Source organism: Lepisosteus platostomus, chromosome 14, assembly GCF_059453375.1.
Source record: "Lepisosteus platostomus isolate fLepPlt1 chromosome 14, fLepPlt1.hap1, whole genome shotgun sequence".
Lineage (NCBI taxonomy): Eukaryota > Metazoa > Chordata > Actinopteri > Semionotiformes > Lepisosteidae > Lepisosteus > Lepisosteus platostomus.
The window spans coordinates 22893641-22913611 of record NC_142624.1 but is presented as its reverse complement, the minus strand read 5'-3'; the positions used below and the strand labels follow the sequence as shown (position 1 = coordinate 22913611).

Sequence of the window (19971 nt, the reverse complement as noted above, 5' to 3'; positions counted from 1 at the left end):
AGTAGGCTGAGTCTGTGACTGTTTTGAAGTTCAATATCCATTTTCATTGGTGCATGACTGTCTTTAAAAACCACTCTAGGCAGGTAAAGGAGAAGCAACCCACTCAACCTGCAGGGATAAGACTTTCTTTGTCACTGTAGCTGATAATACCTTGAGACGAAAATTGTTTTACAAATAGAATGCAATTATTGCCCCACTCATGACCATACCACTTGTGTTTTCACTACAGATGAGTATGCATTCAAAAGATACTTTAAAAAAATGTAAAATGCAATCACTTCTGCAGAACTGATATTTTTGAAATAGCACAAATCAAAGACAGCAAAGAATCAGGACAATGGACATTCAACACAGGATAAATAAGATAAGTGAAGGCAAGAATAGCTGTGTGGTAAAAGAAGGGCTTAAATATCTGCGACCAATCTACTGACCACCTCGTTGCTACGAGAGATTTATTGTTCAAACAATACAGCAACTATCACACAGCAATTCCTAACAGTATTTTATTGTAAGATGACAGTGAGTCAGTCCTATGTTAGCCTTGAGCTGCAGGATGCAATATGATTAATAGAAAATCACTTAACTGCTCACACACCCCTGGACCTGGTTATTCAGTTAGCTTCAAAACAAACAATTACAAAACCTAAAAATAACATTTTAAAGTCTGAAAAAGTTGTGAATGGCTTTATACTCTTTTTTAAACAAATCTCATATATGTACTGCATTTATTCATTTTTTATTTAAAGCACACCAACAAAAATAAAACCATTCTGTAAATTATCATGGTATTAATGTTATCAGGTTCTTTTACAAAATCCTCAATTTTCTGTATTCAGATGGATGAATGTAAAATATTTGTACTGCAGTATTATATCTTTTCAGTAGGCCTATTTGGAATTCCAAATATTTGGGGTTTTTTTGTTTTAAATTAATTACTTGATGTCTGTAAGAAGTGAAGAGCATTCATTTGTGATTATGACTTGACTGTCTGGATTCCAATGTGTAAAAAGAGTTTTTTTTCCTGCAGTTTTCCCAACATCTTCTATTAAGAATAAAAGCCATTACCTAAGAAATATTTTTTACTTACAAAATAAAATAAAACTTTTTGGACAGGACACTGTACTGTATATAATGCCTATATATCACTGTTATGCACAATTTATTATGTTGTCAAATTGAATTTTCTTTAGTTCATTTGAAAATTAAATATAACATGAAGACAAAAGAATTAGAAAGTATTAAAATCCATGGTAATGAAACTCTTAATGAAATGGCTATCCTGTCAGAATGCCCACTTTTAACTTTTAACATAAATTATGTCTGTAGTGTCACTGTCATCTGTTAAACTCACAATGTGAATTGTTCAGAAATGCCATAACTTAACAGGAACTACGGTATTCAGATACTGTGGCTTTGTTTCCATTGGATATCAAATGCAGTCTTGATTCTGAATACTTCATATGAAGCCAAGTGCAGCAATACGTTTGAAATTATTTCCTGATGTTATACTGTACATGGTGCTTGAACTGTCCCCATGACTTTCACTGTTGAGCACTCTAATTGTTCAATTGAATACAAGTCACACAGCACAAATTCTGTATTGGCACTTACATCAAATTAAAACAAAGTATAATTTCCTTAAGGATTTTATGTAGCACTACCAGTGTTTTATTTGAAATAAAATGCCACTGACAGGTCAACTCATTTGACTGTGAATGGCATAGACCATATTCTGCACCATTATTCCATCAAACTGAACCGATGAAGAGAAAGAAAGTTTTAATTTGCAATACATACCTTAGCATTGTATGCTATATAGTGTTTTGCCAATGCTTCTGGAGTATGCATCCATGTTTTATCTGCAAATAACAGGAGTTACATTTCAGAATGAATAGTAATATTTCTTCAGTTCACTTTAATTCAAAAGAACATATATTTTAATTCTAAATATGTTGGTTTAGATATAAAAAACAACTTATATATACTGTAGTATTTGTGGTTGCTTGCATTTTATGAAGGTCCCCACAAATTTGGTATATGCTGGATAGCATGTTTACTCCAAGAAAGTATACAAAATGTCAACATTCCAAACTACACAACTATTAATAAATGTCTGAAATGCCAGTTATAAAACACTTGACTATTTTTTATTTTGAATAATTAACTTATAAATGCAACATTCACCCCTTTTCAAATACAGACAAATATACTGTATTTGAATAAGCATATCGGTCAGAAAAAATACTCAAAAGATGCTTATGAGGTTAATACTTAACTTTAAGCATACAGTTAAAGAACTAATGCATGAGGGATTTTAGAAGAGAAGGATGATAATTTAGTGACAAATACTATATGTGCTACATTAAGTATTAAGAAATGCTTAGCTAAAGGATCCACATTAATGGACCGTACTGTCCATGAGACATTGCTATGACTGTAAAAATTCAAAAATTGAATAATGAGCCAAGAAACTAGTTTGCTTCACAAGTAATTTACATGTTCACCATTGTACAGTTTTTCCAGCACTAATGTCTCCTTGATGCTTAAAGCAAGCATTAAATCAAATTCTTCTGGTTCTGGAATGGCCATGACAGCACCTTAATCAACATAATGACTCACCAAGAGTTCTGCACAACTCTAGTCAAGTCGTCATGTCAACCTGCTAATTCTATACTATTTACTACTTAAATCATTCAATAATCAAATATTCCTGTTGTGGTTCCTTGAGGGTGATAAATACAAAGGACAGACATGAGTACACATGAAAAGTGTTTCTGAGAAACTTATTTTCAAAATTGGTTTTAGAAAAATTTGTGAATGTAGTATAAATTATCATTTGTTTTCATAATGATCAAGCTGTTCGGAAACTTTGCTTTGGCTGTGCCTTGAATATTAAACAGATAATAAATCTTTATAATCACTCTTTAATGCGTTGTCTCAAATGGAATGCACCTGAATATAACCACTTCTCTGCATAAATTACAGAAAAAATACTGCAGTTGTTCAAAAAGGAACACAAAAATCTCTCATTACTCAATCTTAGCACAGCATTTGATAGAAGGACAATATATTTTCACTATTTTCCAAGACAACACTTAAGTGCTTTTATGTCCTTCTTAAACCATCAATACCATAATACATGTATAATACAGAAAACTGTCTGAGGGGGACCATATTATTACTGGACTGCAAAACATCACTGACCACTGTCCATATCATCAAATAAGCTGATTAATTATTCAAAGTAATGTAGACGTGAACGAAAAAGCAGACCCTTTAGACCTCAAGGAGTGGATTTAAAGAAAGTTTTGGTACCATTTGCTACAGTCAGGTGTTTTATTGTTTCATTAAGATTGGTTAGTAAACTCTGTGTGTATATATTTCTTGAAAATGATCAGAAACGGCAATTTCCATTCACTGTCCTTGTCATATCAGTGGATGAAATCTGATTGCACCATGAACTATAAAATTAGTCTGGACACTGACTCCCACTCTGTAGCATTTTGCTTTAAGCACATCAATTCATCAAAGTCTGAAATGTATTACATTTCACATTTGGTAATTCATCTTCAGCCTTTGTCAGCTCCTTTGAAGGCTAGAGCTGTTCTGTATGAGTAGTAAAGGTTATAGGAGTTGTAGGAGTTTTCCCCACTGAAAAGCCATTTTAATACATAGATTGTACAATTGTAAGATGACTAGCGTTTTGAGAAATGCTTTGCATTTAGTTTTTTAATCACTTGAGCAATAAAAATGTAAATCTTAATTAGTTTTATATTACAATTTTAAATGACACAAATAACTACAGTAGGTAGAGGAAATACTGCAACTTACAAGTGTAATAAAACCTAATTTAAATGATTCAAAAGTCCCAGACCTTTCAAAATTAACTTCTACTTAAGTATTATTATTAAAAGCCCTATACCAGTACACAGTAATTTCATTGTTAATACAAAAAGGAACAGATTCTGCACTTTTGTTCCAATATATTTCTGGCAAACATGAAAACAGTATATTTACATTGTTCTTGATCACACGTTTATTTCCAAATTTAAATTCAATTTAGAAATCTCTATTTGAAGATGGATCAATACAACATAGAGCATAAAGCAATTATGTCTTACAATACACACTGCGCTTGTCAGGTATACTGTACTGTATCTGCTAACTGAAGTACAGTACAGCTGTCAAACATCAAAATCTAAATCAGGTTAGACTAAACTACTGTATATGGGTTTTAAATTTATCCCAGGGACACATTTAAAATATTTGAAATCTGAAAAAGTATTTTCCCCTCTTTCCTGTTAATAAGATACTGTATGCATTCTTTTTACATTGTTTAATTTTTTTTTATTCTGTTAGGAAAAATTCAAAATGTTTTGAACTTTTAATGTGTTCTTGGCAGGTTTAATGCCTAAATACTAGCCCACTACTACACTGTAATAATAGTTCAAGTTCAATTTTCAAAGCTCTGCTCAAAAGCAAAACCTAATACAGAGGTTTCCAATGACAACTGTCAACTGTTTCTTACGTTCATCTAGATCTTTTCACTGTTTATGATGCTGTTGTACATTTGGTTGACAACCTCCCCTACGTTTCAAGCAATACAGGTGCTATGGTCACCTAGGTGACATAACTGAAGTAATTCTTCATCCAATGTGTCTGCTGCAGTAAGACTGTCAGTTATTTTTTACCAAAGTATGGAGCTTCTGAAAAGTAATTATTCCTGAATGAGGTGTGTAGGCATTAGGCCTACTGCTGTAGGCAGTGCTTCTTTGTGTAAACGGTTACACCTCCATTATTGACAGGGGATTAAACAGCCAAGGTAGTCACTCCATAATGAAGTGAGAGCAACTGAATTTGAGACTGTGTTCAAAAAAGCCAAAGCACTTACGTATAGTATTAAATGGAAAATGAGAAATACTTATTGTCCTGTAAAAAGAGTTAGAGACATATTGGGCTAAATTCACAAAGATAAAGAATGAGAAGAGACGATACAACCATTCAGAGCTGCTTCATTAGGTCACAAGTTATTTCACCTGACATACCGTATCAAAATATTTTAATACAATATACAGTGATGCCACATGCGGCAGGTCACAACAAGGGCACTCAAAAATAGGCGGGTCCTGACAGACATACCCCATGGCAGTTTGTAAGATTTCTAGTAGTGCTCTTTTATTTATGATGAAAAAAAGAGGAGTCGATTAGCACTAAGAAAAGCTAAAATAAAGCCTAGCTTGTTGTTGAGCTCTTACTAAACTACCAAAAGACATTCCTTCACAGACAATCAAGCAGCTAAGCTGCTTACCAGCATTTTATAGTGTTTTTCCATTTCCACATACAGTACATGTGCAGTAAAATAAAATTTAAATAACATAAACCATTTTCATAATCTAAACATCATCAAAGCACACACATTTCATTGTATGAAAAATGTTTATCACAATCCCCTTGTATCTCTCCTTCATTGCTCAAGGGCTTACATTTTAACATTTCATTGCTGCTGTCAGAAATGTCCAAATGCTAAGCTTAAACATGCACCAGAAAAGCAGTGACTGATGAAGTAGATTTAAAAAGATGCAGCCTGTGTATTACAAGCTAGTTTGGTTTGAAATTGCTTTTCTTACAAACCACCAAGCGAAAAAGGTCTCAAATGCTTAGAATATGCCTTGTGATAGACAGCTGATGTGATTATAAGAAATTAAAGGTTTCCTTGCCTCCATTTTTAATTTTAAGCTCAGATGCTCATGCATTGATATCATGACAAAAAATAACGGACATCAAAAGAAAGATTCCATATACTTCACAGTGATTTATTAGATTACTGAAGCCTGAAGAAATGTTCAGTAGTAGCATTAAGGAAAGAGTGTTAGTGGCAAAGAGCTTACTGGGTTGTTTAAACAAGAACAAAGGTTATTTTGTTTCATGAACTTTGTTCACTCAAATGAAGAACCAATACAGCTTATATGTAACAAAGAGTATCCCACAGTAACTCCTCAACAGCTTACTTTTGCAGTTTTTACAAGATTTGTCAGGTAGACTTTAACATTAGAATGGGAAGGTACTGTAATAGGGTTGATTATAAAATGCAATGAATGAAGACATATTTGCAGCAAACTGAGTAATAAAGTCTGGTAAACATGGAATGAAAGTCTTTCTATTTTCAGAACATTTTCAGTATGTGCAAATGCCAGCTTGTTTGTTCTGCTTTAGTTTAGTTTTTATTTTGGAAAAATGTCAACATTCAGAATTAGTTTGAGGAATTAAATATCCTTGCAAACATATCAGGCATACAGTATATATCAATATATAAATAAAGATATTTTGATTTTAGAATGAACAAAATTTAATCAATTCATCTTTGCTTAAATAATAAAATAAACTGGTTTACTGCTTTAAAAGTGGATCTAGGATTCCCAAGGGTCAGCAGTAGTTAAACTGAGATGTGCATTCATTAATTTATGCGCTGCAAAAAAGACTTAAGAATTTCTTAATGTTCTGCAATTTTCCAACACAAGAGAGCTGTTATTTTGCAACAACTACTGCTATATATGTCAAGAAGGGGTTATTGTTGGATACAGTTTAATTACTTGGGGATTTCCAGACAAATTATAACGAAATGCTTACAGCTCACTATGAATATTTTTGTAAGAAATATGATGGGAGCCAATTGCAAGATATTGTTTTGAATGAAAAGATTTGGTACTTTGTAAAAAATGTTTTATTGAAGTAGAGCTTTGATCAAGGACAGTGTAGTATTTTGTTGTAGTCATTGTTTGATTTAATGCATTTATTGATTTTTAGCAATACCTACAGATGCAGCCATTCAAAGTGCGCGGTACAGACACGTACCGCAGGTAATTGGCTGCAGTGTCGCGTATCATGACGCAAGATGACGTTGGGTACCGCGGTACGTGATTGGTTGACCGACAGGGGCACTCGTGGTCCGTTGGTCTGTCGTAGAAAGACTTACTGTAAACGTCTTTACTGTGCCCGTTGTAGATATTGAATTTTACCACTGAAGGGAAATCTTAGTAGCTGAGCATAAAAAGAATAGGAGCATATTGTAACGCGTGTGAAGGCCATAAACGATATTAATTTTGGAACATAAACATACAGTATATAGCTGGTCTTGGTACTTTAAAGAAAAAAATACACACCAGTATTCCATTTCTCCCTAAACATTTTAAGCATCGAAGTCTTTAACTAACATGATACCGGAGTCAACAAGCATACTTTTAGAATTTGATCAATAGGGAATATAATATGGAATCGCGTATCTAAAGAATTTAATAACGGTATGATTATATTCGTGTACTGCGACAGGGCTGTGTAGGGCTGTTTCGCCTCCCTGTTCATGCGAGCTGTCTTGTAGCTTACCTGTCTACGTGCCTGACTAACAACTGGCAGGTTGTGTGTTCGAATCCAGCTGGTGCTGGACTTTTCTTTTAACAAACATTTCTTCGAAAAAATAGAATAGCGATATTATGGACAATCAATTGACTTTTATATTTCAAAATATCGCAACATGATCGATTCTAAGTCATTTTTGATAACAATGAATAGTCACCTTCTTCCCTTCTGACAACGGTCCCTGCTTCTGCTTCCTGCTTCTATTGTGTGTGTGTGTGCGCAACAGAGTAAATTTTTATAGAGAAATGGAGGCTGGACAGTATGCGTTACAATATAAACATTTATATTGATTTAAATCGCGTGTTTAATTATATGTGTTTTTTAATCATAATCAGGCTAATGCAACATAAATTGATACAGTATCTTTGTCTTCTAAGTATCTTAATAAACTTTCAGCATAGCTTTCTACCCGTCAAGATTTATATTTCTTGGGATTTTGGGATCAAACGTGGAAGGATTAGATTGTAATCGTTTTTATTTGTCAAATACGTGATTGTATTTCTGAATGTTATGCGACACCTACAGTAGTTCACTGCTTTAAATACATAGAATTAAGAAAGTTATGTGTAGCACTTTAGATCTTTTTTCTGAACCAGGGAAAATCTGATCATGTTTCTCTATAACAATAATAAAAAACTTTATTTTACATATCGCCTTTAAAAGTGGCATCTCAAAGCAATACAGTAGATCGAAAAACAGTTAAAAGGGACCAAATTAAATACCAGACAATCGCAAATGCGTTTTCAATAAAATTATTTTATTCATTCAGCAGAGAGTGAGAGGGACATCCAGCAGAGAGAGACACACACACTGGTTTTCATTGACAAAATTGTTTTTTTCAATTCCTCTTGTCTAACAGGAATGTTTTGTTTGTGGACAGACTGTTAGAATTGAGAAAAAGAGCCCCTCTTCCTACGAAGCATTAATCGCTTATCTAAGGAAAATTGCAGTATACCTTTGTTCATGCACATCATTATACAGTATCTCATTTTGTATTTCGATAAAAAAAATCGTTTGCCCAGCCACTATTGTTGTTATTGTTTTTATGTTGTTATGTTACATTATAATTTGGGTGTCTCCTCTTGCCAGAAATTGCAACGTAAATTGCAAAAGTGCACTTGGAATCTGTCCAAGCCCTCCTCCGAAAATTATTTAAACTGCGACACTGATCATTCATCTCTAAATAAACTTTATTTTATATAGCGTTTTAAGCGAATAGGTAATTAGATTGCTCATAAACCTAATCGCTTTTTCTACATAAACACAGCGTGATTGCTCTCTGAAAATGCTTTTCCTTTATATTTAGGCTCAGATTTCAACTATAGATCTTATTATTATAAACTTTCTTGGAAAAATTTATTTTATGTAAACCATGTTTGCTATTTATTCATTTAGGGCTAAAATACGTTCATTGTCTTCCAATCGAGTCGAGTTGACATTGGAAGCTTGCCACTCCCGGACTGTTAAATCAATGCATTAGCATGTTAAAGCGATTCTATTGAGGGAGGAGCCCAGCTACCACAACACTGTACTTCCTACTTTGAAAATACCTGTGAAACCGGTTTAATTCGTCACAGCCAGCACTCCGGCAGAGAGGGGGTTGAGTAAAGTGGAAGCAGGTGAGATTTCCAGCGAAAGACACCTCCCCCCCCCCTCAAAAACTCAGTAAGCAGTAATGCTTTAAGTTGAAAATCGAGGTAGATTTTGAGGATGATAAAGAGGATAAACTGGGATGGGAGGAGGGTTTTGTTTTGCATATGGGGCGGGATTATGTTAATTTGAGGAATTTGCGAGAGTATAATGGTTTGATATATTTGATTTTCTATTGTGGTCGTTATCTGTTTTTGGTTGGTATTATGTTTATATGGTTGTTTTTGTTGGTTGGTTGTTATTATGGTTATTAATAATACGATCTATAGTTGAAATCTGAGCCTAAATAAAAAGAAAAAGCAAGTGAATAGGTTTATGAGCAATCTAATTACTTATTCGTTTAAAACGCTATATAAAATAAAGTTTATTATTAATTTGCTAGACAGAGCGGTGAACATTATTATGCATAAGACAAAGATAACGAAATCTGTGTACGCTGTAAGGTTTTTACTTCTTAAACTTTTAAAATACACGTTTCGAACAGAAAGAAATTCTCTTCCTGGTACAGTACTGTATGTATAGCAAACCAGCACGTCTTTTTTCTCCAATCAGAGGGGTGTCAGATGGTGTCAGCCAATCACCATTCTGAAGCCCTACCATAATCTCTGGTATGGGGAGACCCCAGAATTCTGTCCCATAGTTTAGACAGATGATAGATACTTTTATTGATCCCGTGAGGGAAATAAAGTAAATCATTTTCATTTTAGGAAATTATTAAACGCTCGGTTAAAAGCAAAGGAGATTGTCTGTTATAGTGGACATAAAAACAAGAGTTCGCTGGCATTATATCCTAGAAGACACAGACCAGGAGAATGCCCGCAGCGTAAAAGAAAATGCCAGATGAACTGGGCGTTTGCCCAGCGCAGTTATAGTGGACATAAAAACAAGAGTTCGCTGGCATTATATAATTATACGAATTACACTAATATAATTATATCTTATTAATGTTGCAGTTCTTTTGCAACATGAATATAATTATATCGTTATTAATTTCTTGAGATACGCGATTCCATATTATATTCCCTTTTAATCAAATTCTAAAAGTATGCTTGTTGACTCCGGTATCACGTTAGTTAAAGACTTTGATGCTTAAAATGTTTAGGGAGAAATGGAATACTGGTGTGTATGTTTTCTTTAAAGTACCGAGACCAGCCATATACTGTATGTTTAAGTTCCAAAATTTATATCGTTTATGGACTTCACACGCGTTGCAGTATGCTCCTATTCTTTTTATGCTCAGGCACTAAGATTTCCCTTCTGCTTTGTGTAAGGATGGTATCAAAAGCAATCTTGAGTGGTGAGAAAGCTGTGCTCAATGTATTTAAGGGACTTAAAAGTAAAAGGAGATGCTGCATATTGCTTGACTAATTTTAAAAACTAAGTTATAAATGCAGACGCTCCCTCGGTGCCGCGCCGGGTGTAAATATCAAAATATTGTAACGCAACGGGGGCTCTGGCGGGCGCCCTTGCCGCATTAGGTCGGCCCCCCACCGTCGGGGGCTCGAACCCGGGACTCCCGCGTCTCCCTGCAGTGACCTAGCCCCGTGAGCTAAAGAGAGATCTCTCTACAGCCCAGTAGCTGTAGTCCTGCTATCACAGGGAAGGGCGGCATCTGTATTACCCCACTAAGAACTGGGGTCATTTTCCTGAAAACTCTTAAGGCTGGCATAACTATGATTGGTAAATATTTGAGTAGATGGGAAAGAGAGGGTTGCACTCATCAATAGTTAATTTGCTAATTTCACATTCAAAAATTATAAATACAATAATGTGACTTAATTAAACAAATAAAAGTAATACAATATAATAATGGAAAAGTGGAATGTGATTGAACTTTAATCCTGAGACATAAAAATTGTAAAATAACTGAAAATACTTAAGAGTGCAATGAAATCACATGCTTATGCCAATATGAAAAATAAAGTATACAATTAATCACCTAGCTGGATGAAAAGATGCGTGGAGCTCAAGGGAGATACATGAGGGAGTCATGAGTTGGTGGAGATGCCATTTGCTTTTTAGAAGATTCCACAGGCAGAACCATGTATGAGGAAGGGTTTACTGCTGTAGGGTAGACTGGCACTCAACATGAAAACCATGTACTGTATGAGCAAGTTTTGCAGTTGGCGAATGAAACCTGTACTGCTAATCTAAAAAAAAAAGATATCAGTGAAAGACTAGCACAGATAGTGTAGACACAATTTTAATAAATATGTGAGCAGACATGTTGTGTTGTTACTGCTTCTAGGGATCCATTTCAACTAATATATACTCAGTGATCATTATTTTAGTTTGACTGAAAACTCTCAGAAAAAAGTAACCAAAGAAAGACACAAGAGTGACAGACAATTCTGGGCAGATCTTGTTAGAAACAACTTCCATACAGTAAAATATATTTTTAAAAATACAAAAGAAAATCAAATATATGCAAAATAATAGAAAAAAAAAACATTTCACCATATACTGTACATCTTTACCTTCTAATTAGAAAGAACTCTCACAGCACATAGCCTAATAGAAGTATTTTTAAGGTGGAATGATAATTGTCTTTCAGATCCAGCCAGCGAGGAAGAAGAATTTAGTTTTTTAAAATTATAAAGCACTTCTTTAAATTTAAAAAACTTAGTCCAACTGAACATATGCAATGCTAACGATTGCAGTTCACTAACAGAAACAAATTGGTCTGCAAAATTTAGAGAAATTCTACATGTAAGAGTGCTTATACATTTCTCCTCTGAGGAGGAGGATCACTGGTACTGTTATCCCTGCCAGAGGAACATTTCACTATATACTTTTACAGTACATATACATATACTATATACAATGAAAAAACTGTGAATAAATATTAATGTGTGATTAAATATTTAATGTAATTATGAAGATTACAGTATAAAGAAGTTTTAATGAGAAATTATTCAATTCATAACTCTGCTATAATTTTGTTTCTATTTAATTGAGAATGTGCAGTTGTATTTAGGAAAATAAAAATATTAAAACAGTATTGATTTACATATAGTATAGTCCACATTTGTCAAAATGTAGGACCCATGATGAAAGTACTATATAAAGTAAATGTTATTATTAATAAACAACTGTTCCAAAATGAAGCATTCATTCATCCACTGTACAGCCATTCGGCCTAACGGCATGAGTTTGTTATTATCAGATTCTAAAATAACATACTGTATATATTGTAAAAAGAAACAAAAACAAATGGGAACTAAATGTTGCCAAATGCACAATACATTATAAAGTAATGAATTCCATTATAGTATCCCTATGCCACTTATTTATGAGTATTCAAAAGTTCATTTGGAGTTACAATTTAACTGTGATGTATATTTGTGGACTGTAAAGTCTTTTGTACAGCTAGCAGTTTGAAATTTAAATGAATTTATAAATCCTTAAAAGTAGTCATGCATGGTGTGTATGATAAATTCATAAAATTCATGGTTGACATAAAATAGTTTCCTATATAACCTAATTTCTTATTTTTATGTGCATTATTTCTTTTTCCAGTTTAACACAATAATTGCAGATACATACATGTGAAACAAGTTCAAGAATGCCACCAACTTAGCATGCTTATGATGCCAATGGCTTTCCTTTATGAAATGTATCACTCTGGGATCCTTTCCTCCTTCATTTAAATTGCTGTTAATCTGCTATTATGTCAAGAGGCAAGGTGTGCTGCATTAAGGAATGTGTATCAGACAATTGAAAAAAAATATCTGGAAAGTGCTGAATGTTTCATACCCCATGAACATCATAATTACTTCTTTTTCAACAAAGAGAAAGAAATTTGAAATTACTCTTTTTTATTTCTCTAGATAAGAGGCTCCTTAGGTCCTTTGACATGATAAAAAAAACATCCAAAGAAAAATAAGCAGTAAAGTAATCCAAATGTACTAGAAAAGACAAGCTGGAAGTAATGATAAGCTCCAAAATGAGTAGTCCTCAAAGTAATTTGAATACAGGCACAACTATATTGCCCATGACTGGCCAGAAGAGGTAAACAGCTTTACTGCCAAATGTAATGCTTTCCAAAAGAGAAACAAAGCTTAAGATTAAATGGCATTCAGGGGCAGACTGTTCTAACACTACACACATTTGTCTACAGCAGGTGCAAGGCTTTAGGCCTTCTGCTAGATCCAGAGGTGCTTCTATAGGATAAACATTAAAGCCCTGTTTAATTTCTTGCAAATGTTGTCTCCCTTGATTTTGTCATTTACTCTCTCTATCCATCCATTTTATAACTGCTTCTTACAATTCAGGAATGTAGAGGAGCTGAAGCCCATCCCAGCAAGCAACAGGCACAAGGCAGGAACATCTCGGATGGGAGCAAGTTTATTGCAGGACTAACAGCCATAAACACAGACATGCACACACTCACACCAAGTCCAAATTTTCCAGAAGCCAATTAATCAAGCAGACTGTTTTTAGACCGTTTTAAACCAGAGCATCCAGAACAAATTCACATGAACACAGGGAGAACATAAAAAACTGTACTTAAATACTGCAGCACCCTAGGTCTGGAACTTAACCCAGGGCCTAAGCACTGAGAGTCAGCAATGTTAACCACTGCACCACCATGCCACCCTATACCTTCGTATATAATGTACTGTATAATATTTAATTCCAGTTGACTACCACAGGCACTGGCATTGCTATCTGTGATGCAAGACAAAAAAAGTCAGAAAGTCGAATTTTAAGATATTTGTGTGTCAAAGAGTGGGGGAAGCATTTTTTCATTGTTCTCTTATTGTAGAGAGTGGATTTATTTCTGTGGTGTTTATAGCAAAACACAAATGGCAACTATGCAATTACTGCACTTCATAATTTAAAAAAAATTATAATAAAACATTTTAGATGCAAACTCAAACTTTATAGAAAACGACACAACAAACACAGAAATCTATAACCAAACTACACAATTCTCTACATGCTAATTTAATATTTGACTGTACAGCTCTTATTCAGTAATTTGTAGGTGTTACTATAATCTACATTTTTGCAGAAAATAATCTATACTGACACCTCTCTTTTTGTTTTCAACAGGCTATTGTTATTTAAAAATATTTATGTTAGGTTTGAAGGTAAGCCATTACACACACTAATTATTCTGGATTGGCACAACTCATTGGGCTGCTGACCCAAGGAATACAGCACAAACCTCACAATTTGGACCGGGTATAACAAGGAGGGTTAGTGGACACTTTACGCTTCATGAAACATGTTTAAAGTACACTTATTAAATGTGAAATAATAAAATGTAAAAATATATGAAGACAATTAAGACATCTCAGGTCTTCAAAACAAGGGTTTTGAAGTAAATCATTAGTCTCATTAGTCATAAGATTTTGTTAATACTCCCTAAAAAATACTCATGCTTACAGTATAAGTATTGTGACATCCTGTTGTCATAAAGGGTTCTTTAAAATAGGCAGGTCCAGGCCAACAAAACACACCAGAGGCACAGTTGTGTTGTGTAAAAAAGCACCAGTGTGCCCTTATTTGCAGTGAAGCGAAAATCAAACTAATACACCACAGCAAAACAAAAACCTAAGCTCTTCTTGAGTTACTGACTAAACTTCTTCTCAAAGTCCCTAACTAGCCTAGCAGCTAATTTACCCACCTCTGAACAAACAATTCACAAAACAAAACAGATTTTAAGTTAGATTCTGCAGAGAACTAATCTTTGTAAATGGTGGGTTCATTGTAATAAACTTCAATTGCCCTTAAGATGCTACTTATTATTGCAAAGTTGCAGAGCTGGCACCAAACCACCAATCCAATTTACATTTTTTAATGTTATATTACATTCTTAAGAGAATAGGTTTTTGGAACTTTTTCTCAAAGATAATAGTAACATTACTAACCATCCAAACCTTTATTTTGAGATTGTGTACTGCATTACTGAGTAGCAATTTAATAAAAAGCATTGCAAACATATGCTTTTTGTAACTAAAGAATTCCTAACAAACTAATAAAACTATTTCAGAATACATAGCAAATGAAACTTGGATCCTAACACAAAGAACAGCCTGAAGAAACTGCTTTCAATCATTTTAGCACAGCCATCCATCATTATGGAACCATCTCACATAATCTCATTAGATTTTTAAATTTCTGTCATGGTTTTGTAGTTTTAAATGTTTAGCAATGAGAACAAGATGTTGCAATTTTGGCATTTCTTTTTCTCATATAAGAAACTCCCAATACTGTATTCAATCACACAAAAATAAGTGCTCCACCATCTACTAAAAAATAATTAAATTTTAAGGGGGCGCAAACAGGTCACTAAAGTTAAAAATAACTAAAGATTTAATATCGATATTAATTTGGATATTAGCTGAATTAATGTTATACTGATGTTATTTAAAGTGGAATGTGACAGAATTTAAAAAAATGTTTATTCAAGGCAGAAACATTTAGTAGATACAGCATTTATAAAGTTGTTATATTGATAGGGTGATTTGGGGATACATTTATGGAATGAATATCACAGAAGCTTAGACCCAATAATAATGACCTTTAAGCATTTTCTTTATTGTATATGCATAATACACATGACATACTGTAAACTTGAAAGTCTTTATGTTTAACTTTCCATTGTGAGTTTTTACAAAGCCTTTATACAATGTTGTTATAGTTTGTTGAACAATTGGTACATATTAGATCACAGATATCATAAAAACTAGATATTCATGAAAATAACCTGCAAATCTAAGAAAGAGGTTTTAATTAAAAAGCAATGTTGTCCATTATTTAAATACATTGCATTCTATAATTCTGAACTATCCTGGGTAATAAGCTGCATGTTATATCACTACAACTATCTAAGATACAAGGCCATGGTTTATAGCAGGGTTACTAAATTGCCTGTGATAAACTTTAGTGAACACACAGCCTATGGAAAGGAACAACATATATTTCCTTAAAAATAAGAGATGTGGATATGTTTTTGTTACACCACATACTGTAGTTTAAAAATGAACAAGTAGTAGGTTTATTCCATGCTGAAGAGAAGAAAGAAAACACGTGTTTAGCTTTGTTTACACCTGAAGAAGGCTCCACAGCCAAAACATTGTGTTTTCTTCTCTTTTCAGCATGGAATAAACCTATTATTCTTCAATGCATCTTCAATGCATTTACTTTTATATCTTGATCTTTGTAGAAATTTGAGATAGCATAGAGTAGTGGATAAGCATTTGTACACACAAATAAGACACTGAAGTCCCTGTAGCACATACAGTACTGTTGTTGTACTCTTGAACAACGTATTTTGCACAGAATGCTCCAGTCCACCAAGCTGTATAAGTGAGAGTCAGCTTATGTGGGGGTAATCCTGTGTTAGACAGGCATCTTATCCATAGAATAAGTTACTGCGGTCTGCTATAGATTTTACTGTAAGCTACATTTAAATATGCTGAATTAATTAAGTGTTAGAAATACGATAATTTCCTGAGTGCAACAGTTTCAAAAATTAATATTTGGCATTTTTCTTCTCTTTTATGATTTTGGCAGATAATTTCAAATGGACAGTTAATTATAGCCAGACCTATGCCTGATTGTGGGGCTAGTTCAAGCTACGGGGATTGAAATAGAAATTAATTTCTATACCTGTTTTTTCCAAAATTGTTCCTAAATCCAAATGACACATTTAGACAATGTTAATACTTTGGGAAATGTTGGATACTACATAACTATATTAAATAATGTTAATAAACATACATTAATGGTATAACTTAGTGTGGAGCTGTGAAGAGCCAGGAGGTCATCATTAGTGATTCTCTGTAAACAAAGTGAAGAAACAGGGAAATGTAGTTCCCGAAGACATCATAGTCAGCTGACCTGATTATGAGAAGGAAAGGTGGCCACCAAGAACTTAAACAGGAAAAGAAATACAGCACAGGTTGTATGAAATTACTTTTCTTTCATGGTCAGAGATAGCCAAAGACAGCCAAGGCCTGTTAGTACAGAAGCAGGCTGAAAGGGATTGAGGACGTTGGAAACTGCCTGCAAGGTGGCCAAAGCAAGAAAGGAAAGGAAAAAGTGAGAGGGAGAGAAAAGATTGGGCTGGAATCACAGGAAGGCCCAGTTAGCCAGGATCTGGGAAATGTAAGTCTGGTGGACAGGAGTACTAGAGGTCCTGGTCAGCCATCAGGATGCTGACAATGAATAACAATAAAATGAACTGAAAGAGAAACGAAAGGGAAATATTCTGAGGAGTGAGGAAAACTCTAGCAACTGAGGGCTAGAGAGAGAAATCAAGCAAATAGCCAACAGCAGGAAAGTGAAAAAGTGATAAAAAGACAAAAGCTTTTTGTTTAATGGCAAAAAAAATGAGCTAATCCAGATTTATTTAGGAAGGGTGTTCTGAAATTTAGTCAGAGATTGGAAAGAGTTAGGCTTTTAGTTACTTTTATTCTGAAGAGAGAATCAGTGATTCTGTAAATTAAATAATAAAAAAAAACTACTTTTTGTATGTTACACCTTCCTATGCAAACATTTGCAAATAAGAATAACTTAAGAATACCAGTTGCAAATAGTAATTCAATTATGTCACTCATAATAGATCAGTTTTGCTTCAAACCTAAACACTGCTCTTCTGCAGTGATTGTAAATGTTTCTAGATAAACGAACTTTTCATTATCCTGTAATTTTCCTTCATGTGAACATGTTTTGCCCTAAAAGTATTCTGTTAGTAAGTGAAATATAAAGCAGTAAGTAAAATATATATTTTAGATGAAAGCAATTTACAATTTAAATTATATTATATTTTGATATATATATATAAGTCTTATAAACAGCTACCAGCACACATTAAAGAAAAAAAATAATGCTGAGAAAGTGTGATTAATGTGCAACAAGAAGGATATCTTCAAGTTCAGGTTGGCTGTTTGAGGTAAACAAAACTGAAAGTAAATGTCAGGAATGTGGCAACTTTTATATAAAAGAGGCCTCATCACACTCTAAACCAAGATTTTCCAGATTCAAATTTACATGAAGTGTTCATTATTCTGAATAAGACCAAACCAATTCACAACAATATTTTACATTGGTCTTTATGCACCTAAAATATGTACGTTAAAACACTATTACATGTACAATATGTTCCAATTCCAAAACTTGTCACATATGGAGAAAATAAGGCAAAATGAGGTTTCATAACCACGCCTCTACAGACAAATCCTTGAAATAAAGACAACCCCCCTCTGCTTTCATACAAGAAGAATGGCAATTCATTATCTCTAACTAAACTAAATTTAAACTATGCCAAGAGAAGTAATCTGTCTCAAGCAATTACCATCTTTATCTTCTGAATGGATGTCTGACAGGAAAATGGGTATGTTAGCAAGTAATTATCACCAGTGCTTTCTACCAGGAGCTTCAAATTCTCCCCAAAGAATTATCTGCTTATCACATCAACAATTTATTAATTAATTTTGTAAGGAAAAGGGAGACAGATGGTAAAAATGTGTCAAGCTGTTGGGAAAACAGGAAAAACTGAATATCAGGCATTAGATCAGAATTCATTATTGACAGATGAGTAAATGCCCATCAGCAGGTGTAAGTTTGTATTGATTGCTTTAAGCACTACCTTATCAAAGTAGTGGAAAAGGAAAAAATTCTATTAAAGTGCTGTCAGAAAATGGAAAATGAGCAGATAAATACCTACCTTTTTTTCTGCTAAAAGCACGGTTCATGTTGAACACCGTTATGCCTAAGCTTCAAGTCTCTTTGAACTTCTTTAGTCACCTACAGAAAAAAGTAAATCACAGACTTAAAAACTGACAATGTTACAGTGCTGTACAAAGAAGATTTTTTTCTTTTAGAAAATTAACATAGTAGTAGTACTGATAAGTTGCATATTGATTATACACCTTCCTACTGTATCTAATTACCTGAGTAACTAGCCTGAGTTAGTACCTGACACCCTGTTACTGTATATTTTTATGAAAATCTTTATTAAAATGTTTGAGAGCAGTATCTACCTGTAGGTGTATCTTGTGATTCTGTTTCATCAATGAGACTATAAAATAGAGTATAAGGCAAAATTTTAACCAATGTAGAAGAATAAAATCATTACATTGCAAGTATGGAATGAGTGTACTTTGGGTACACTAAGCAGTGTGGTCCTGTAATGGTGACTTGTCATCGAAACTTAATTTAAATGAACTATTGAAGAGCTTTATGAGTTCCTTTACAATTTTAATTAGTATGAATTAATTTGACTTATAAAAAAAGACTTTAAACTGCATAATCTTGATAAGAGGTTAAAATGTAGTAATTACTGATATTTTCATGAATTAATAAAAATGTGCAATGTAAAATACAATCAAATAAAATTAATTTCAAAACTAGCAGACTTCACTGATTTTCCCTATAATAATGTTAACACTTTTTTGATTAACATAAAGGTCTTTATTTAATACTTTATAATATTAAAAGAACAAAGCTGTTTTGAGACCTGTAAAGTTTTCATTTTACCTTGCATAATTTCCAAATCCATAATTATCCAACAAAATAACTTTTATTAAATTATCTTTATCCTGTCATAATGCTTGGAAAACAAAATCAATGTCTATTCTCACAGGTTTTGAGTGTTCATAAAAATACTACCTGTTCCTTCTATAGATGCAAAAACTGTTACCATAAGTACTTGTCATTCAACAAAAAACTTTCTAATATAACAATATTCTGAAAATGGAAATGACCCAATTATTAATAGTTACTCAAATCTATAGTACAAAAACCTCCATACACAGACAAAACAAACTTAATTTCAAAAGCCATTTTAAAAATTAAGCTAAATAATCACAGTCGTATTAATTCAACAGCTGCTTTAGGAATTATAAAAGCATTCAAAAGTGATTATCAAATAACCAAAAATAAGTTACACAG

The 19971-nt window shown here is 33.4% G+C and overlaps 1 protein-coding gene across 6 annotated transcripts in view; it reads right to left on the bottom strand.

Moving 5' to 3' along the window:
- gulp1a (GULP PTB domain containing engulfment adaptor 1a) overlaps positions 1–19971 on the bottom strand; it is a 214938-nt gene that overhangs the window by 51183 nt on the left and 143784 nt on the right. For all 6 annotated transcript variants that reach the window (XM_088605075.1, XM_088605071.1, XM_088605077.1 and 3 more), the window contains exons 2-3: positions 18746–18825; positions 1798–1859 (exon numbers count right to left, since the gene is read on the bottom strand). In XM_088605075.1, the coding sequence (XP_088461201.1) occupies positions 1798–1859; positions 18746–18773 (90 nt within the window). In that variant the 5' untranslated portion in view covers positions 18774–18825. The remainder of the gene's footprint in view (positions 1–1797; positions 1860–18745; positions 18826–19971) is intronic.